The sequence below is a fragment of the Hemicordylus capensis genome, chromosome 3, assembly GCF_027244095.1.
Source record: "Hemicordylus capensis ecotype Gifberg chromosome 3, rHemCap1.1.pri, whole genome shotgun sequence".
Classification (NCBI taxonomy): domain Eukaryota; kingdom Metazoa; phylum Chordata; class Lepidosauria; order Squamata; family Cordylidae; genus Hemicordylus; species Hemicordylus capensis.
The window spans coordinates 101,997,998-102,020,389 of record NC_069659.1 but is presented as its reverse complement, the minus strand read 5'-3'; the positions used below and the strand labels follow the sequence as shown (position 1 = coordinate 102,020,389).

At 44.0% G+C, this 22,392-nt stretch overlaps 1 protein-coding gene and 1 long non-coding RNA gene across 12 annotated transcripts in view; one reads left to right on the top strand and one right to left on the bottom strand.

Moving 5' to 3' along the window:
* LOC128349276 (uncharacterized) overlaps positions 1-5,094 on the bottom strand; it is a 32,338-nt gene extending 27,244 nt beyond the window's left edge. The window contains exon 1 of the long non-coding RNA XR_008318696.1: positions 4,953-5,094. This is a non-coding gene — a long non-coding RNA (uncharacterized LOC128349276). The remainder of the gene's footprint in view (positions 1-4,952) is intronic.
* Positions 1-22,392, top strand: part of OTC (ornithine transcarbamylase) — a 65,388-nt gene that overhangs the window by 42,779 nt on the left and 217 nt on the right. For 9 of the 11 annotated variants that reach the window (XR_008318695.1, XR_008318694.1, XR_008318693.1 and 6 more), the window contains one exon: positions 9,484-20,431. Coding sequence is in view for 1 of the 11 variants with exons in the window: in XM_053305310.1 (XP_053161285.1) it covers positions 10,042-10,768 (727 nt within the window). In the remaining 10 variants the exon portion in view is untranslated. Of the gene's footprint in view, positions 1-9,483; positions 20,432-22,392 lie in introns of those variants that run through there. The other 2 variants (XR_008318687.1, XM_053305310.1) reach the window with 2 other exon arrangements.

Here is a 22,392-nt window from a genome sequence, read left to right as displayed (position 1 = left end):
GGATGACTAAATATTAGTCAAAAAAATCTTCTGGTTTAATATGAGTTAAGGCTATCTCATTTTGGCTCAAGCTCCACAAATCTGAGAAATTGGAACCTGACTTATGCCTTAGCAGACACATCACATACTCAGCAATGATGTGCAATGTCATAAATTGTGCTTGCTTACAACCTGCCTTTAATGGGCAATGTGGGGAATCTTTGCTGATGCCAAGCACTTCATCCTTCCCATTTTGAGCTGGGCCTCAAAGATCAAGGAAACGTGTGGGTGCATATAGAATAGTGTGTGAGCTTGAGTCAAAATGAGAAAGCCATCCAAGCTGGTGGCCATCACCACATCCCATGGCAGAGGAAGTACTGAAAAAGTACTACTTCTTGTTGGTCTTAGAATTTCCCAAACATCAGTTTCATGGGATGATCCCTGGTTCTAGAGTTGTGTGAGAAGGAGAAAGGGACATTAGTTCTTACCTGTGAAGGGTCCTTTTACCTTGTAGCTGGAGCTCATCAGTATGGGATGATCAACTGAATATGCTCAAGACAGGCCGGAAATGAATTAACTGTACTTCCTCTCACCAACCCCAGTTCCGGGACTGACATGAATAGCGAGATGGTCACCAGAGAGGCTCTGCTGTGAAAGATAGCTTGTAGAAAATACATCACAACAACACCACAATCAGTGGCATACAGATAACCCTGGAGGGGATCAGGTACAAGGAGGGAAAGGCACTATAATCCTGGAGACTGCCCCCGCCCAAAAGTGACCTCCCCCCGCCAAGATATATACACCCACACCGCGGTGTCCAGAGAGAAGGCATCCAAGGAGGGTCTGATGAGCTCCAGCTACAGGGAAAAAGGACCCTTCATAGGTAAGAACCAATGTCCCTTTTCCCCCTGGCTGGAGCTCATCAGTATGGGACACACACAAACAGTAACCCTACAACGTGGGGTGGGAATGGATGTCAAATTACTTGCTGCAGCACTCTACAACCGAAGGTTGCTAGAACCGTAGCGAAGACTGGAACTACATAGTGGCGAATGAAGGTGGTAGAAGAACCCCAAGTGGTGGCTTTACAAATGTCCGCAAGGGAACCAGAGAAGCGACAGCGGTGGATGTAGCTGCGCTACGCATAGAAAGAGCCAAAAAGCACCTGCTGGAGCGGTGAAATCCTGAGACGCATAAGCAAAACGAATACAGGCCTTAAACTAGGCCGCCAAGGATAACTTAAAGACACCTTCCGACCTAGATTGTGAGAAGAGAATGAAACTAACAGGGCATCAGATCCCTGAAGCTCCTAGGTACGGTGAACATAGGAATGCAAGGCGCGCCAGACATCCATCTGTGCCACAACCGCTCTCTCGGACGGTCTGGGTTCTGGCAGAAGGAAGGAAAGACGACATCCTGGGAGCGATGATGTTGACTTTGTGGAGAATCACCTCCTTGGGCGAAAAATTGAGACATCTTGGTCGGCCGACAATGCCCCCAACTCTGACACTCTCCACACAGAAGTCTATGGCTTGAAACAGGTTCTCATAAGACAAGATTCTCAGAGGGATCGAACTCTATGGCTCAGGAGGGTTGCACTGTGAGTGCATTCAACACCCGGTAGAGGTTCCAATTCGGGAACCATGGTACGGGAGGGGGAGCCAGGTTAGTAGCTCCTCTTAAAAGGCAAGTGATATGAGGATGTAAGGAGTTGGTGCCTTGCAAGGAGAAAAGTGGAGTCAAAGAAGATTCTGCAGCTGGTCCATTCTGACATTCGTGGTCCGTTGCAGCCAGGCTTGGCAGAGAATAAATACATATTGACTGTCATTGATGACTTCTCCAGATTTTGCTGTGTATCTGCTCTGAGAGAGAAAGGTGAAGTGTTTGAGAAATTTAAGAATATGTTGCATAGTGAACAACAAATCTGGAAGAAAACCAGAGGTCAGACAAAGTCAGTGTTTGAGGTCAGACAAAGGAGGGGAATATGTCAAGCCAGGTGAAAGAATTTATGAAGTCAAATGGGATTTCTCATGATACTATTCCCACAGAGAGAAAGAACCGCTCTCTACTAAAAATGACCAAATGTCTTCTGCATGATGCCAATTTAGCAGACAAGTAGCGAGGAGAAGAAGTGATAACTGCAAACTACTGCAAAACAGATTGTGAAGTGAGGCAACGGATAAAAACACAATTTGAACTTTGGCATGACTGAAAACCTTCCCTAAGACACATCAAAGTGTTTGGATCAAAGGCGTATGCATATGTTCATAAGGTAAAGAGGACCAACTCAATTGCCAATGTAAACTGGGAGTTTTTGTTGGATATGAATCTAGAGGATACAGAATCCCTGATCCAAGGGGTGGAAAAGCTCAAATTTTTCAATGAAGTGTATTTTGATGAAAGACAAATGCCAAATAAAGATGAGGAGTCAGAAATTTTACTAGAAATTCAGATGAATGAGGAGCCATGTGACTGGACTCAAATGAATCTAGAATCAGACAGCAATCCCGAGGAATCAGTGCCAGATTTAGAAGGGGCTGCACAACCTGAACCCGAGCTGAGGTGCTCACAGAAGCCCAACACGGGGGTTCCACCTAAAGAACTCTCACTCACGGCTAAAGGAGGAGAGATACAAGAACCCACTACATGACAAGACAGAGAAAGGATGCCAAATGCTGAAGCTCTTGCACCAGTTGTAAACCACAGTTCAGGCAGAACATTGCTCAGTGTGGCAGCTGCTGAAGGAATGCAAGTTGAACACTGGGGTGTAAGGACTGCCTTCCTACATGGGGAAATCGAGTGAGAGATCCACATGTACAGCCAGCAGGTTTCAAGGAACCTGGAAAGAAGAGGCTAGTGTGCAAACCGCAAAGGAGCATCTATGGCTTTATACAAGCAGTCGAAGCATGAAGTAAGAAGCTGATTCGATTGCTACTCAAGGAAGGGTTCATGCAAGGGGAGGCTGACTCCTGCCTACCTGTATATTCTGGATCCAGGGCAATAGATGGGCTTACATCCTGACTCGGGTTGATAACTTGATTCTTGCACATGAGAATAAGCAAGACAGTCTTGAGATTGTACAGCACCTGAACAAGAAGATAGAGGTGAAGGAACTCGCAAGTATCTCCTATTACCCTTGTGTCCAAATAGAAAGAGATGAGAATGGGACATTCCCTCTCAAACAAGGCAGAAGAGAAAGGATCTTCTAGAATGCATGGGACTGACAGATGCCATTGAAGTCAGTACACCAAAGGATGCTATCTCTGGAAGCAAGGTGGAGACAGCGAGCCTTTACCAACCAACCATCAATACAGAGAGGCAATTGGAAAGCTTCTTTACATAGCCACAGTAACAAGGCCAGATATTGCCTCAGCAGTGGGAATCCTGAGCAGAAAAGTAAGTGTACCAATCAAGAATGACTGGATAGCAGTCAAAAGCCTGGCAAGATACCTGAAAGGTACTGCACAATATGTTTTGGAGATTCCAGCAAGCAGCAACCCCAAACTTGTGGGGTACATGGATGCAGACTGGGGAGAAGCCAGAACAGACTGCAAGTCCACAAGTGGACACCTGTTCTTGTATGGAGGTGGAGCCATAACTTGGAGTAGCTGCAAGCAGTCACTCATTGCACAACCATCTACAGACGCGGAGTATGTTTCAGCAAGTGAAGCATGCAAAGAAGCAGTATGGATATACCAACAGCTATCGGACCATGGAATCGAGGAACCAAAGCCCACAGTGATTTCTGAAGATAAACAGGTTGCAACCAGATCTCTCAAATGGGGAAGATGAAGTCTCGAATAGAGCACCACTATGCTCAAGACTTGCAAGAGAAAGGGGTGGTCCAGTTGAAGTATTGCCCTACAGAAGAGATGATGGCAGATGGATTAATGAAGCCATTGTCCAGAGACAGATCCAACAGGCAATGAGAAGGGGTGTAGGGAATGGAGTTCCAGTGCATCAACCTTTTGCACCAACTATCCTAATGACCGCTAGGGGCACTGAGAGGAGAGATTGTGAGTAAGGCTCTCCCCGACTGTTCCAGCTGTCCCAACTCTATGGCCCCTGATCTGACTCTTCTGTACTTCGTATGCTGAGTCACAATCCTTCCTTTCCTCAGAGAGAACAGATGGAAAATTCTCTCTCTCTTAATCTATCCATTAAGTAGAACTTTAGATTAGGTTTAGGCCTTTCTTGTCCAAGTGTATCTTCTAATATCGCTGCTGCAGTCTGGGAGCCGGCGGTCCCCACAGTCTGGGAGCCGGCGGTCCCCACAGTCTGGGAGCCGGCGGTCCCCACAGTCTGGGAGCCGGCGGTCCCCACAGTCTGGGAGCCGGCGGTCCCCACAGGCAACCTCTGTCTTGCTAGTCAAGGTTTTTTTTGTTTTATTTTTTGTGCACCATAAGGGCAGTAGCCACTGAAGTCGAGTCTTCCTCAGAGAGCTCGCCCTCCTCCTTATCCGAGTCCCCATGCAGGAAAACATGAGACTAGTGTGCAGATCCTGAGGATGGTAGAGCAGCAAGAAAGGATTGGAGGGTGGGGCGGGGGGAGGAGAACCTGGACTGGTAGGAGCCAGGGAATGAGGGTCATTGCGCACACGAGGGACTTTAGTGGGCCTAGGGTGCAAATCAGAAACAGAGGAAGGCGAACTGGGAAAGCGCCTTCTGAGCCTAAGCCAGGATCGCTTGGGAATAAAAATGCCCACGCTCCCTAAACTGTATGGCTTCCCTCCCAGGACTGGAAGCTGGGAAGGGTGAGGGAGAGGGGGCCTATGAGGCCTGGCTGCACAGAGTGGAACCCCTGGGATGGGGGAGGGGGCTGTAGAGGGACTGCCGATGGCTGTTCGGTAGGCTGGACTTGCAGTATGGGCAAACACTCCCTGGTTAAAAAAAAAAACCCTTCCAGCCATAGAGTAACATCGGGAGAAAATTGCTGTAGATTGGGCCCCATAGGGGAAAGGAACGGGTTACCTGAGGGCTCCCCAGCCCCATTCGGCAAAGTGGATGGTATCGCTTCCACCGGAACAGCATCTCTCCAATCCTCGGTGCCCTCGGACTCTCCACTGCATGCCGGCCACTTGGGTAATGGTGGGGGGAGCTTGGATCAGCTGGCTGACCCTCTCCACACCCACCGGGGACGAATTAACAGACGTTAAGAGTGTCCTTCCCCTTTTTGCGCTCCTTCATGTGTTTTTTTGCACACCTGTACACTGCTTGAATAAGTAGGCATTCGCTGAGGTGGACGGAATCAGAGAGATGTTTGTCTTTTTTAAACCTTGCTGCCATTCACCTCTTCAGCTTGTTGTGCTTTAGCATCTTACACCATTCCCCTCTATAGCCTACTTGCTGCGCCTTAGTGTCTTATGTGGGGGAAAGGAGGTGTATAACTGAAGCTGCCACCGGAGCAGGAATGGCTGTCCCAGAGGCTGCCGAAGTGCCAGCCACAGCTCTTTGCGCCTCCACATAAATATCGGGGCCCACAGACCCTTAGGATAGAGAGCCCCGAAGTAGCTCCTCAGTGTGAGCTACATCCATAGCAGAGAGCCAGCTATATCCAGGGCAAAAGAGCCCGCTCTACAAAGAAGCACCTGCTGCAAAAACAAAGCAAAAGGCCAATCAGCCAAATAGAAAGAAAAAACAAAATTGAGAGATGTATTTGGAAATGAAAAACAAAAAGCCAAGCCAACAGGCCAAATTCCAGCAGAGCCAAGCACTAAGTGTGCAAGTCTTGAGCAGACAGGACTAGAACTGGGGTTGGTGCCCTCTGGCGAGAGGAAGTACAGGTAATTCATTTCCAGCCTGTCTTGAGCATGCTCAGTTGATCATTCCATACTGATGAGCTCCAGCCAGGAGGAAAAAAATTCTCTCTGTCCACCCTCTCCACTCCATGCATAATTTTATACACCTCAATCACCTCTCTCCTTAGTCACCTCTTTTCCAACGTAAAGAGCCCCAAATGTTGTACTCAAGACAATATCAATTGCTGCCTTGAAGCTGCTATACAACAGCCTCTATGGACTATCTCCTGGCTAGACCTCCTCCTCTCCTGGGCCATCTACCCGCTGACCTTCTGGCCAGTTCCACTGCCTTGCTTGGAAGATCAGAATGGAACCCTCTTCTGGATTGCTCTGCTGGGAGGGAACGTTTTGCCCTTTGGCCCTTCCTGTTGGGTCATTCTTGGAAGATGGTGCTAGAGATTGCTGTTCCATCCCACCTTGTCCCCCATGCTATTCAACATCTACAAGAATCTGCTAAAAGAAGCCTTCTGGAGATTTCAGCTGGGGTGTTGATAGAGCTGTGAGTCATCCACATACATACATTTTCCTCTTTCAATCCCAGAGAGGCAATGGAAGTCCTAAATAGGACCCTACAGTCAATTTTGGACTTAAATATGATTCACCATGAAACTTTACTACCACTACTACTTATCGTGGTCATCATCATCTGATCCTTTTTTTCCTTTGGAATGAAACTCCATAGGTGGTTATGGTGCACCCTTTGCCTTCAAGGAAGAACATGGAGGCATGGGGAAGAGCAACCTGGCCCTAATAATAATATTGGCAGATGGTATGTGAACAAGTGGCTAGGCTGGGGAGAGCAAGCGAGCGCGTGCACAATAAATCTGTAAGTTTCTACCTGGAGAGACAAGGGATGCACCCTGGGAACTACCCATTGCAGGATCTTCTGAAGGCTTCCTTGCCTCCACTCCCTGTTCTCCCTATAGATCTGTAAATAAATCAAACATTACAGAAGTACCCTAAACCACCAGAGCTGCTGCTGAAACTGCTGACTGCCCAGGGAAAAGGGGAGTGTGAAGGGCGAGCCCTTTCCAAACTATCACGCCTCCCCTGGGGAGATTCTGAAGATGCCCATAAAGGAAAAGGGTGGATTTGGCTGGTTTCAAGTATTTGGGGTATAGAGGGTATTCAGAGAGGAGAGCTGGTCTTGTGGTAGCAAGCATGACTTGTCCCTTTAGGTAAGCAGGGTCTGCCCTGGTTGCAAATGAATGGGAGACTTGATGTGTGAGCACTGCAAGATATTCCCCTCAGGGGATGAAGCCGCTCTGGGAAGAGCAGAAGGTTTCAAGTTCCCTCCCTGGCTTCTCCAAGATAGGGCTGAGAGAGAGTCCTGCCTGCAACCTTGGCGAAGCCGCTGCCAGTCTGTGTAGACAATACTGAGCTAGATGGACCAATGGTCTGACTCAGTATATGGCAGCTTCCATATGTTCCTATTTCACCCAGCCCTGAGCATCACTATTCAAGGAACCTTAGCAGGCTAAAGTTGGGGCGGGGCTACTAAGATTATCCTGAAGTCTCAAAGGTAATGAGCAAACTGGAAGGTAGAAGCCCCTAAGGAATCTTACTTAGACTTTTTGATATATTTGAAGATCAAGGGAAGAAAATAGACCCATACAGACTCACAATCCTCTCTTTCTCAGATGCTCTCTGGCTTTCCCTGGCTCTTCAGTATGCCCAACAGAGTCTGCTGGCAGTTGAGCCAAGGGAGGGTGATGTCACAATGGGTGCTGTTGCAAGAATAGCACAGCACCCTCAAGTGCACCGGAAAAACATCACTGGATTTGACCAGAGGACCATCTAGTCCAGCATCTTGCTTCCCATGATGGGATATAAAGTCTAATAGTAGTATTATGTGTAGTTTAATTGCAGATCCAGTGAGTGAAATACACTTGCTAGATAATCATTGCATTGATGACCACACTTTTAAATGGCTAGTTTTTTCTATATTTTAGCTAGGCCTATGTATATTCTGCAATCCTGTGACCACATGCACATACATAATATTTGGCCAACAGTCTTTTTTTTTAAAAAAAATAGGGAACTTCTTTTTCTCTTTAAATTGGATTGTTCTTCATGAGGAACTGACCAAAAAAACCCCATGTTCCCACCTTCCACCCCCACTGTCCATTGATTCAATATACAATACAATTCATTTAAATTTACACACACACACCAACAACAAGGGGGAGGGGGGGAAGGGTGTGGTGGGGAGTGAACAACGTCTCTGTTTGTGGAACTGAAGAGCATTGAAAGAAGAATTAAGTTTCAAATAGAACAGGTTTCTGAAGATGTATTTCTAATACCTGGGGAGACCTCAAAAGTTAGAAGTAGGGCTAAGGAGTAGTCAAAAGGTAGGATTTCAGATAGGATAGGATTAATCTGCATAAAAAGACAGGATAGGATTAGGATAGGATTAATCTGCATAATTCATACAGATACCACAGTTCAGATTTCTGTGGCACAGAATTTTGATTTCAAAATGTAAAAAATATACACTTGTAATGTCATCTGTAACAGCATATGAACATAAAAAGCTGGTCTTGTGGTAGCAAGCATGACTTGTCCCCTTAGCTAAGCAGGGTCTGCCTGTTTGCATATGAAAGGGAGACTAGAAGTGTGAGCACTGTAAGATATTCCCCTCAGGGGATGGAGCTGCAGCTCTGGGAAGAGCAGAAGATTTCAAGTTCCCTCCCTGGCAGCATCTCCGAAATAGGACAAGATTTTTTATTTTGATTTTTTTTTGATAGGACAAGATTTTTTTATTGAACCAACAAGATAGGGCTAAGAGAAACTCCTGCCTGCAACCTTGGAGAAGCTGCTGCCAGACTGTGAAGACAATACTGAGCTAGATATACCAATGGTCTGAATCAGTATATGGCAGCTTCCTACGTTCCTATCATGCATTAGGTTCCAATTTTATCACAGTGATTTATGCATGCATGCAGCATGGAATGTGATGAAAGAGATTTCCCATTATGTCAGTGTTTTCTGATGGGAAAGACTGCAGGTGCTGTAAAAATCTAACTATTTAAAAAACCCAATAAGCAACAGGGGTTTAACTGCGTCATGAGCCAAGTGATCTGTGGATATCCTCCTGATATATGAATATGACATATGTATATACCACTTTTCAACCTAAGTTCCCAAAGTGGTTTAGATATACCTAAATAAATAAAATGGCTCCCTTTCCCCAAAGGGCTCATAATCTAAAAAAAGAAATATAAGACATACACCATAGGAACATAGGAACATGCCATATACTGAGTCAGACCATTGGTCTATCTAGCTCAATATTGTCTTCACAGACTGGCAGCAGCTTCTCCAAGGTTGCAGGCAGGAATCTCTCTCAGCCCTATCTTGGAGATGCCAGGAGGAAACTTGGAACCTTCTGCTCTTCCCAGAGCAGCTCCATCCCCTAAAGAGAATATCTTACAGTGCTCACACTTCTAGTCTCCCATTCATATGCAACCAGGGCAGACCCTGCTTAGCTAAGGGGACAAGTCATGTATGCAACGGCCACTGGAGGGATGCTGTGCTGGGGATGGATAGAGCCAGTTGCTCTCCCCCTGCTAAACAAACAGAATCGCCACTTTGGAAGGAAAGGGATTATTTCTAGAACCGATTATGTATGAAAAGAAACTTCCATATTTTAAATGAAATTAATGTTGTGTGTGTCGCTCTCTCACTTTTCTTTTCCCCAACAGAAATAGAACATCTCAAGAAGGAAGAAAGCTGAAACCAAAATATAATGCATTTGTGATTAAAACGGAGTCACATTTTGGATACTTTGTCCATATTTCTGAGAAGTTAATTTGTCTACAAGTGAATTAATTTTTAGGTTTATATTATTGGCACAGAAGGATCTTATACTAGAAGAAACTCCTGTGCTACATACAGCCTACGTGCTCTCATATTAACTGGGGTTAGCCATACTTTACCTGGCACAGAATAGCAGCTATGATAAACAAACCTCGTCTTAGAGTCAAATGACAGTTGAGGTGGTATATTTTACAAACAAATTTTGTCCCCCTATAAAATGATCTCTGTGTTTCATGGTAATTCGGGAACATTTGAAATTGTGCAAAAATGTTCTCCCATTCAGTGAGGGGAGAAAGTGTTGCCTTCGATGAACACTATGAGACATCTTTGCTGGTGTCACGTTCCATCCTCCCCATCTTGATTTGGGCCTCAAAGACCAAGGAAAAGTATGGGTGCATGGAGGGCAAGTTGTAAGTTAACACAATTGGTGTAATTGTGTAGAAATGGATGACAACATCAGGGGTGATGGACCAATTAGGATGGTCCGCCCAAAAAGGCTCCTGGACCCATTAGAATTCCAAAAGGCCTTGGAGGGTTTCGAAGCTGGTGCTGCCAGTGATTCTGTCGATGCCCTGGTGGGAAGCTGGAATAAGGAACTTGCCAGAGCAGCAAACATGATTGCTCCTAAGCGTCCCTCCAGACCCACTTCGAAAGCGGCTCCCTGGTATACCGAGGAGTTGCGAGGGCTGAAGCAGCTGGGTAGGCAACTGGAGCGCAGGTGGAGGAGAACTCAACTTGAATCTGACAGGATGCAGCATCGGACCCACTTGAGGGCTTACACGGAGGCGGTGCGTGCAGCAAAAAAGACGTTTTGGTCGGTTTGCATCGCTTCCACGGGTTCACATTTGGCAGAGTTATCCCAGGTAGGGAGGTGTTTAATTTCTACTCCTTCTGTTTCTAATCAGTTCTCAGAGGTGCTCTGCTGCGATGCCCTCAGTGGGTTCTTTGCGGATAAAATACCCTGTATTTGGGCCAACTTAAATTCCACTTTTTCTGCAGGGTCTACGGAGGAGGTGTCCAGCAATCCTTCTTGCAGTGTTAGGTTGGATCAGTTTCAATCTGTGATTCCTGAGGATGTGGACAAGCTGCTTCAAGCAGTGCAGCCTACCTCTTGTTCTCTGGACCCTTGCCCGAATTGGCTGCTTCGATCTAGCAGGGAGATCATTCGAGGTTAGTGAATATCATAAATGCATCCGAGGGAGGGTATGGTGCCTCCATGCTTGAAGGATACAATAATTAGACCATTTCTTAAGAAGTATTCTCTGGATCCCTCAGCAATGGATAGTTACAGGCCAATCTCTGATCTCCCCTGGTTCGGCAAGGTGATCGAGAGGGTGGTGGCCGACCTGCTCCGGGCGGTCTTGGAGGAAACCGATTATCTAGACCCATTTCAAACTGGCTTTAGAGTAGGTTATGGGGTTGAGTCAGCCTTGGTCAGCCTGATGGATGACCTATACTGGGAAATCGACAGAGAGAGTGCGACTCTGTTAGCTCTCCCATCAACCATGGTATCTTTATGGGTCACCTGGGGAAGTTGGGGATAGGAGGCACTGCTTTGCAGTGGTTTTGCTCCTATCTCTCGGGCAGATTCTAGATGGTGGAGCTTGGTGAAAGTTGCTCTTTTAAATGAGAGCTGTTATATGGAGTTCCTCAGGGCCCCATTCTGTCACCAATGCTTTTCAATATCTACATGAAACCACAGGGTGAGGTCATCAGGAGATTTGGTGCTGGGTGTAATCCAAATCTACTTCTCTCTTTCATCTGCATCATCAGGAGATGACGTTCATTCCCTAAATGCCTGCCTACAGGCAGTAAAGGGCTGGATGAGGGAGAACAAATTGAAGCTGAATCCAAGCAAGATGGAGGTGCTCATTGTAGGGGCTCAGAATCTGAGGGATGAGTTAGATCTTCCAGTGATGGATAGGGTCACACTCCCCCGGAAAGAGCAGGTATGCACCTTGGGGGATCTCCTGGATCCGGACCTCACCCTGGTATCTCAGGTGGAGGCTGTGGCCAGGAGTGATTTTTATCAGCTTAGGCTAATTCAACAGCTGCGTCCATTCCTAGAGGAGGAAGACCTCAGAACAGTGGTGAACCAGCTGGTAACCTCTAGGCTTGAATACTGCAATGCACTCTATGTGGGGCTGCCTTTGTACGTAATTTGGAAACTTCAGTTAGTTCAAAATGCGGCAGCCAGGCTGGTCTCCAGGACAACTCGGAGAGACCATATTATGCCTGTTTTGAAACAGCTGCACTGGCTGCCGATATGTTTCTGTGCGAAATACAAAGTGCTGGTTATTAAATTTAAAGCCCTGAACGGCTTAGGTCCAGGTTACTTTTGAGAGCACCTTCTTCAGTCTAATGCCCACCGCATGCTAAGATCATCTGGGGACATTCAGCTCCAGTTGCCATCGGTTCGTCTGGTGGCGACTCAAAGGCGGGCCTTCTCTGTAGCCACTCCTAGACTGTGGAATGCACTCCCTGCAGAAATCCGTAATTTGAATTCTTTATTGGCATTTAGGAGAGCCCTAAAGACCTCTCCGTTTGGCCTGGCCTTCCAGGGTTTTTAAACTGTTATAAAAAAAACTTACTACATTAAGAACCCTTTAAAGGTTTTGAATTGTTTTATTTTTTAGCTGTCGTATTTTTTTTGTTAATTCTGTTTTGATCATTGATTGATTTTAACTGTTTTGTGGTGTTTGTAAACCGCCATGAGCTATTCTGTAAGGGCGGTCTAGAAATCGAACAAACAAACAATAAAATTAATCATCACCACATGGCACATCTGTTAAGGCATCAGCCTTAGGTTCTAATTTCCTGGCTTTGTGGAGCTTCAGCCAAAATGAGATAGCCTTAATTCTGGTCTTAAACCAGCAGGTTTTTTGACTGTCTAATAGATTTATATCTTGACTTGCTATCCTGCTTTTCTCTTCTAAACAAGCCTCAAAACAGCTAACAACATTTAATATTACAGCATCAAAACAGTATTCCATATAATAATATTAAGCAACATTAACAATATAATTAATTCATACAATACAAATACTGCATCCACCAGTTGTAGTTCCACCTACTGAATAGTAGAATCTTTGATTAGTTGATTATCTATGTCCATTGGAAAGGCACCTTAAATAATTCTCAAGGTTTTTTCCTTACTGGGATTTTTGTTCATATTAGTAGATTATTAAGAATGTTTAATTATCTAACAGTAAATGATAAAGGAAAAGGAGAAAATTATAACTAAGATTAGAACAAAACTTTAGCATTGAAAAAAACAGATATATTGTTCATCTGGGTAATACAAAAATATTGAGAAGAAAAGAGGCTGCTAATAAATTATGCCCTTGTTACAGTATTGTGCCTCTGCAGAAGTACTGAAAATCCAGCTTTCTGTTCTCAGATAAGTAAGCAGGAAGAGTAGAAACAAGATAGAAAAGATTAAGGGAAAACAAGGAGATGGGAAGGGAATGATGGGGTGTGTATATAGAAGTCTTTGTGTGCCAACTGAACAAGGGCTCAGAGAAGGAGATTATAGCAGCTGCTCTTAGGGGTCAATATTAGGGCTATTCATACATATTGTATGTTAGTACTGCTGTCTATACACACACATGTAGGCTTTTGTGTGAATGACTGTACATGTGTTTTAAGATGAACACATGTACAGTCACACAAACATCCACATGTGCATACAGACAGCAGTGAACCCAGGAACTGGATCTCTCACAGGGAGAGTAAAGTGTGCTGTCAAGTCAATTTCAACTCCTGGCACCCACAGAGCCCTGTGGTTTTCTTTGGTAGAACACAGGAGGGGTTTACCATTGCCTCCTCCTGCATAATATGAGATAATGCTTTTCACTATCTTCCTATATCGCTGCTGCCTGATGTAGTACCAGCGGGGATTCGAACCAGCAACCTTCTGCTTGTCTGTGAATGTACATTGCACTTAACGTATTAATAACTGTATGTGCGCTCAGATCAACAGTCTGTGAATGCTGTAGTACATAGTGTAGATGTGTATAGTATGATGTGTGAAGAGTCCTATTGTCATCAAAGCACTCCAGAAAACATCTCATATGTCATTGTGTACAAGGTATTCCTTCATGTACTTCACTTGCTTTCAAGATGCCAATTCTAAGAGTTCTGCTACTCCGTTGTCAATATCAGGTGGAGAGCAGGATCTCCAAACTCAAAACTAGTTTATTAACATCTAATGCAGTGCCAATTAACTAAGCCTTGCCAGTTAGAGGGGTTCTTGATGTTCTGATGTGCACCTGAATTTAACCAGTAGCTTGCCTTACTTAATGTAATTTCTCAAAAATATTCCGCTCATTGCCATGTCAGTCTTCAAAGTCACTTTCCCCATCTATAAAATTAAGAGAGCAATTTTGTACCCTCCTCAGGGGAAGGCTACTGAGAGACTAATTCCAGGTTTTCAAAGCAATTGGGGAGCACTGAATGGAGATTGTGAAAGATGGGCAAGGTATTATTGTACCCTATAGGCTTGTCATGAATTCATTACGTGGAACAAACAAGAAATGCATACAAATTGGATGAGTAATGAAGAATAAAATGGAGGGAAAGATATGGGGGGGAAATCCCCAAAGGTTAGTGCTCAGAGAATCAAAAATATAAGTATGGTAGATGGGAATCTTGAGCAGTTTAACAAAAGAATTGTGATTCACACATGTGTTTTAAGCATAATAGTAATAACACATTTTCCCAAACTGCTAAAAGCACATCATATTATGATCTCAGTCATCCCTATTGAGGTGCAAGAAGGTAGATTGGTGCAAGGAGATGAGATGGAAGAGCTCAGTTATAACAGCAAAGATGTGGCCAGGGGCCGATTGTGGCACAAATCACGAACTGCTCATGTGCAAGTTTCAAGTCAAGCTAAAGCAGAAAAACAAAGCTATCCAGCTTCCATGATATGATCTTGAAAATGTACCCACCATTTTCAAGGAGAACATCAGGAACCGCTTTGACGTTCTGAACCTCATTGATAGGGAACCAGAGGAACTGTGGAATGAAATCAAAGAAGTTGTTAAGGACAAATGTGAACAGAGACTGCCAAAAGCCAAGAAACAGAAGAAAGCAAAATGGATGTCAGAACAGATGGTGGAAATTGCCAAGAAGAGGAGAGAAGCCAAAGTCAAGAAAGGTAAAGACCTCACAAAGGAACTTAAGGTTAAAAGACCTCACAAAGGAACTTAAACTTTTTTTCAGAAAGCTGTTAGAAGAGACAAGGAGCAATATCACAATGACATCTATAAAGACCTTGAGGATGGAAATAGACACGGAAAAACAAGGAAAGTTTTCCAAAAGATCTCTGAACTCAGAAGGAGGTTCCAAACCTCGAATTGGTATGTTAAGGGATGCCAAAGGACAGATAGTAACTGATTCAGAGACGTTCAAACAGAGATGGAAGGAATATACTGAAAATCTGTACAGCAGAGATGTCAACATCCAAGATACTCTAGAACAGGCCTGCTCAACATAGGCCCCCCAGCTGTTTTTGGACTACAACTCCCATAATTCTCAGCCACAGCAGCCAATAGCCAGGGATTATGGGAATTGTAGGCCAACATCTGCAGGAGGGCCGAAGTTGAGCAGGCCTGCTCTAGAAGATATTCCCTACTTGCAAGAACCTCTAGTACGGGAAGATGAAGTTAGATTAGCAGTCCAGTCATTACCAAGTTGGAATGCTACAGGAATTGATGGAATAGCTACAGAAATATAGCAGGCAACAGAAGAAGAATCAGTCAAGGCTCTAACCAAACTATGCCAGCAAATCTGGAGAATGACACAGTGGCCAACATATTGGAAGAGGTCAGTTTACATACCCATACCAAAGAAAGGAGACTTAACAGATTGCGCAAACCATCGCACAACATCCTTAATTTCACATGCTAGCAAAATAATGCTCAGGATCATCCAACACAGATTAGAGCCCTATGTGGAAAGGGAAATGATGTTCAAGCTGGTTTCAGAAAAGGCTGAAGAACAAGAGACATCATTGCTGATACATGCTGGATAATTGAGAAAGCCAAAGAATACCTAAAAGAAGTCAATATGAGCTTTAGAAAGAAGTCATGTGCTTCAGAAATGTGCTTTAGAAAGAAGTCACTATGTACTACAGAAAAGCCTTCGACTGTGTCGACCATGTCAAGTTGTGGAATATCCTTAGGAAAATGGGCATCCCAGAACATCTCATAGTTCTTATGAGAAACTTATACACAAGACAGTAAACTACAGTCCAGATGGAACATGGTGAAACACACTGGTTCCAGATTGGCAAAGGAGCAAGACAAGGCTGTATACTTTCTCCTTATTTATTCACTTTATATGCTGAACATATACTGAGAGGAGCTGGATTGGAAGAAGATGAGCGTGGCTTTAAAGTTGGAAGAAGAAACATCAATAACCTGCGCTACGCTGATGACACCACTCTGACAGCTGAGAATACAAATGATCTGCAAGCTCTAGTCGAGGAGCACAGTGAAAAAATTGGACTACAGGTTGGGAATCCTTTATCCGGACTCCCGAAATCCAGAAAGCTCCAAAATCCAGACACCACGCTAAGAGAGAGAGAGAGAGAGAGAGATGCTTGTAGCTTCAAACTCTCTCTCACACACACAAAAAACCCTCAGCCCCCAAACCAATCCTGGCCCCAACTCAGCAACTAACAGAGTATATACAGTACTGTATAACAAAGCAGCAAAAAGCCTGCAACTCACAGAGAGAACATTACGGCAGCTCTGTAATAGGCTGGGAAGTGTTGATCGGCCCCTAAACTCACTGTTGTTGCTTCCTCAGCTTGTTAGCTCCCCTTTTAGTTCTTCCCCTCAGGCTTTGCCTCTTAATGCCTCTTAAGCACTTGCCACTCACATGCTTCTCAAACCGGTCTGAGAGAGGAGAAGGAGGGAATGCGGGAAGGAGTGCGATCCCATTGAGAAGCGTGTGAGAGGGGAAGGAGGGAAGGCACGAAGGAACTTCATTTTCATCTGAGTTTCATTTCCACCTAAAATGCCATATTTGAGTAAATTCAATGCTTATTTGATTACATACTTTAAATAAAACCTTAAAAAAAAACAAAAAAACAGTAACCTTTCATGCCCAATATATCTCATTTATGAAAATATTCTGAAATCCGGAAAATCCAAAATCCGGAACACCTCTGGTTCCAAGTGGTCCGGTTAAAGGATTCTCAACCTGTACGACTAAATATAAAGAAGACTAAACTAATGACAACGGGTATAGCAACCAGCCTCAGAATTGATAATGAAGACAATGAAGTGGTGGAGCACTTTTTAGGATGGATGCCTTTTAGGATGGACCATCAACAGTAAAGGATCCAGCAGTCAAGAAATATGCCACAGACTAGCACTTGGTAGGGTTGTTGCAATGAAGGCCTTGGAAAGGATATTTAGATGACATGATGTGACTCTACCTACAAAGATTAGAATAATTCAGACAGCGGTTTTTCCCATGACACACTATGGATACCAAATCTTGACTTTGAAGAAGCAAGATAGAAAAAGTATTAACGCTTTTGAACTTTAGTGCTGGACAAGACTTTTGAGGATACCATGGCCAGCCAGGAAAACAAACAAATGGATCATAGAACAAATTAATCCAGAATTTTCACTCAAGGCACAAATGACCAGGCTCAAACTTTCATACTTCGGAAACATTATGTGAAGACCCTGCTCCCTTGAGAAGTCCATAATGCTGGGAAAAGTTGAAGGAAAGAGAAGAAGAAAACGACCAGCAGCAAGGTGGATGGATTTGATTACAACAGCAATGAACGCACCACGGAGAGACCTTAAAGGCCATGTTGAAGACAGATCATCCTGGAGAGAATCTATCTATGTGGTCGTTATGAGTTGACACTGACTTGACGGCACTTAATCAACTCAATCCTTGCAACCCCGGATTTAGAATAGTAATATTGACAGATGTTTGGGGTTTTTTTTAATTATGAAGGCTCCAACATATGTGTTTGTAAACATACAAAGACACATAGTGAACATGAACAAAGGAACAATATTGGTCATGTTCGCAAACTACTAGCTGTTATGGACATAGGTTCCTTACAAATGTTATGGGTGCTCACCTGGAGCCCGGTTGGATGGTGGCAAAAACCAGGCTGGGGAGCAGGTGGTTAGCTAGGAATGTCCATCTTCCTAACAACTATCTGTACATTGGCACCATAGACAGAAATGTGCTTCATTGCTGTCATCATGATAGCGTAGTCTTTCACACTCACACACACACACCCCGATGATGATGCTCATCCAGTGAAGATTCAGACTACATCATTCTGCATGTGCTTCAGCTGGTAACAAATTTCTAGGCCAGAGAGGCAAAGCAAGTTGGTCACCAAACAAAAGGTTTAACAGAATTAAGCTGCATAGTTCTTATAAACCACTAATGTGAGTTGCTGTCTTAGCACTACAGTCACACACAGCTGATCTATAGTGCTGCATGTAAGCCGTGCATCCCTGCCCAATTAGGTTGCTGTAATGGATCCAGTCCCAGCCAGCTAACCCATGAGGGAAGTTTTTGCTGAGTCAGCCCTCTCTCTGAGCTATGCAGCTGGCTGGGGTTTTAACCTTTAACTTTTAAGACAGAAGTTAAAGAGAAAAACAAGGCTCTGGTAGTTTACTGAAAATACAAATCTCTGGTAGGTTAAATCACTGCCACCAAGCAGTCCAAACTTTTAGAGAGCGATCCGACTTGGACTAACCGCGGCTACTCATGAGTAGACCTCTGGAGGGGAGGCAAAAAGCCGCCTCCCAGCTCCAGGGGTCTCCCCAGTATGCCCTGCACACTCGCGCAGGGCATACTGGAGCTTCCGGGGGCCGCGCAGCCCCTGAGCTTCCCAGCCCCCGCCGGCTCCATCACAGAGCCGGCAATCGTGTGAGCGGCCGATCCGGCCGCCCAGGGTTCCCTCCCTGATCGTGAGCGGGGAGAGCGGGCTTAGCTCTTAGATCGCGAGACCCGGCTCACTGTTTTAACATGGTTTTAAAACATTGTTTTAAAATGTTAAGTTGTTGTAATGCTTTAACTTTTTTGTTGTCATTTATTTTAACTAATGTTTTACATTTGCTCTGTTGTCATTTATTTTGTTTTGTTGTAAACCACCCAGAGACATAAGTTTTGGGCAGCATAAAAATACGTTAAATAAAAATAAACTTATTGGGCAAAAACATAAAAACAACTGCTTCCCCACATGTAAACCTGCACGTGGACAGGGCTAGAGAATGCTGGCTGAGCTCTTTTGAAAACGTTTTTGCACTAGAGGCTTCCCCTGGCCCCATTCTACTAAGTGTTAATCATTAACTCTATGAGGGTTTATAAAAACATAGAAAACCCTTTTATTACATTGCTACAGAGTCGTTGGGGTTAGATGTCAGCTTTTAGTTGCTCTTAGAAACGCTTACCTTGGTTACAAGAAGATTCAAAAATGCCCAGATCTTTTGTAGGCGGCATGTAATTAATCTTAGTTACTAGGTTACAAGGAACACACAGAAAGTTTAAAAAGTTCTAACGCAGTCTTACTAGAAATACTTTCTCCTACACTAACTTCCGAAAGCCACAAGCCTGGCTTCCTCCCCTGGAATCTCCCAAAAGCCCTGGCGAGATCCAAACCCCTGCAAATTTCTGACCCTCAGAAATTTCCTACGGACTCATCACACATGAGCAGACTCAATGCTGGCCTCTCCACATGCACCCTCATCCCCTTCTCCTTCCCAGGAGCCCTCATGTCCCACCCACCTGGTTGACAGATTGGTCAAGCCCTAGGATCACCAGCCTGTTAATCAGGGACAGAGGTTCACTTCCTGTTAACCCTATTAGAGCTAGAAGGCTGCTCACTAGAGTTGCAACTCACAAAGAGGAAATCCAGTAAAGTCTGAATTGATTGACATTCCCATTTCTGCTGAGGCTCTGGAAGAAAGCTTTTAGGTGCTTTAAGGACTACTGGGTTCAAACTAGTGCTTGTTGTGATTTAAAAGGCTATGCTGCCCACAATCCCTGAATTGGTTGGATAATTGTAAAACAAAACAAAACACCTCATCCACTTTGAATACATTAGACACACCCTTTCTCCCTATATATTATGCAGTCCACACACATTCCCAAATAGCACAATACCAAAAACTCTTGAGTACAAAAACATTGCTACAATGGGAACATCAATGCCAAACATGATGGCATTGTATTTTATCACCCAATGTGGCCTATGAGGCAGATTCTCATGACAGATTTAATCTTCTGGCAAACTGCAGCAATCTATATGGAAAGTTTAATTTGAAGGGTTGGTGGAGGTTTTGACCATCTCCTGAAAAATGCATCACAGACAGACCATTTGCTTAAAAAACAACAACACATAAAAGAGATATTTTATACCAAATATAAATGGTTGTTATCTAACACTTATTTCCAATGCAGCTGTGCAACAAGATGTTAATGGTTGTTTTAAAGCATTTCCTACCTTTCTAGAGGTCTGCCTACAGTTACCACCAGCTCATCTGGTGGCAACTCAAGGTTGGGCCTTCTCTGTAGTTGCCATGAGACTCTGGAACACATCCCCTGCTGGAGCAAGAACTCTACCATAGTGGCATTTAGATGAGCTCTTAAGACTAATTTGTTTAATCAATCCTTGGCTGTCTGTAAGTTGGTTTTTTTGTTAACATGTTTTAATTGTTTTGTTATAGTTACAAATGGAGAAGTCATAATCATTTTAATCTTTGTGTAAACCACCATGAGACACAAATTTTGGGTGGTATATAAATATGCCAAATAAATAAGGAGGCTTTCTAAATCCCAGCCATAATGCCCTTTGTGCCTGTGCAGATCTTAACAAGGCCCCTCTTACTGTATGATGGTCTTCAGAAGTTCCCTCTTGTAGTACTTGGTCCTCCAGAACTGGATATGGATATCATCTCTTGGGGTGTGGAGTGATGTCTTTTACATTCACCTTCCCACTTGGCTTGCCAAAATGTTACACCACAATGCAAGGAGATAGCAGGCAGGACAGGGGAATCAAGCTTGTTGCTCTCAGGCTAGTCCACACTAGAACTACTCTGGGACTTTGCCCTCCCTTTTCCCAGAGTTCCACTAGGCTTTTCTGTTTAAAGTGAGAGTACCATAATAACATTGCTGCATTCTGCAGGTGCACTGACCTGAGTTTGTACTATGCACCTATCCATCTCCAGAAAAAAGACACTTAACATGGGGTCATTGTATAGTACTATAATGTCTGCATGGCACAAGCTGGATATTGAGGCAAAGATCTTTGATCCATATGATATGGATCATATCCCCCACCCCACCCCCGGGATCTATTTTTGAACTACCAGTTTGGCTATAAAACACAAAATGGGAGACATTCCTTTGCAGGAATTACCAAAGAGTAAATTAAATTATGTGCAGAACACTTCCAAGAGGGAGCCAGTATTGCCAAGCATGCAGAGCCTGGGGTTGCTTGGGTTCAAATTTCATCTCATCTCATTCACTGTGTCCTTGGGCAATTCAGCAGAACATGTCCTGCCCTTTTACATATTCACTTTCAATGTCCCATATATTTCACAACTTTTATCTTCTTCTACTTGCTGTGAAGCTGAACAAGATTTGAAGACACTTTACATATTGATGTGGTTTATAGCAATGATTAAGAGCAATGTAGAACTGAGGTTCCTTGTTAGTCAAAAATCCCTTAAAAACTCATCTCATACTTCCATGTCAATATAAACATATACGAATTGCATCTCTGATAATCCAATGTTTGGGATAGCCCCACAATAGATACATGTTGTACCAGTCCCCTATATATCAAGATGCTCTTTTCACATTTCCTAGTTTTCCTCACTCTTTCCTTGCCCACTCTAATCCCTTGCTGTATCTTGCCTTCATTTATAAATAGAAAGTTCTGCAGTGGAGACATGGTCCCTTTTTCATCATGTATAGATACTAACAAGATGATGTCTCTCACATCCTAACTAACTCACACCACACTCTACTGGTGAACCATGCTCTCAAAAAGAAGACTTTGGGAGAGCCTCTGTGAATCAGCTCAGACTGGCATCTAGAGATGCTTTACTGTGATGTGCTCAGCTCAGAAATCAAATTTGAAGGTAAGCAATCAAGAAGTGTCAGGTGGCGCAGTGCAAAAATATCCAAGATTGCTGTTTATGTGGGAAAGTCTCAACTACTCAAAGTTCCTAACAGTGTTCAGGAATGGCAATGACAGAATCCAGGGGTGTGGCAAGGTTGGAGTGGGCCCAGAGACAAGATTTTAAAATGCCCCCCGCCCTCACTGAAGCTCAGCTCATAAAGTAAAGAAATCTTAAATGAGGCTGTTTTTAAAAAGGTTTTGTAAATTGTGGATGATGCAAGTCATTTAATGGTACTAGAGAAAGACATGCTGTTCTGGTAGCTCCAGATCTTAACACTCACATCAGTTTCGGAGGATAAATACAACTGAAGGAAGCCCAGGCAGTATACAAATATGTTAAATAAATAAAATAAAATAATGAGTTCTGGAAATCAAGTCCTATGAGGAATGGCTGATGGAGTTGAGTATGTTTTGCCTAGAAGAGTCCAAGGGGAGATATGATAGCCATCTTCGAGTATCTGAAAGACTGTCACATAGAAGAAGGAGCAGACTTGTTCTCTGTTGCTCCTGAGGGCAGCAGGACTAGAACCAATGAGTTGAAATGGAAAGGGAAAAGATTTAGGCTAGACATTGGGAAGAATTTTCTAACTGTAGGGGCTGTTTGACAGTGAAA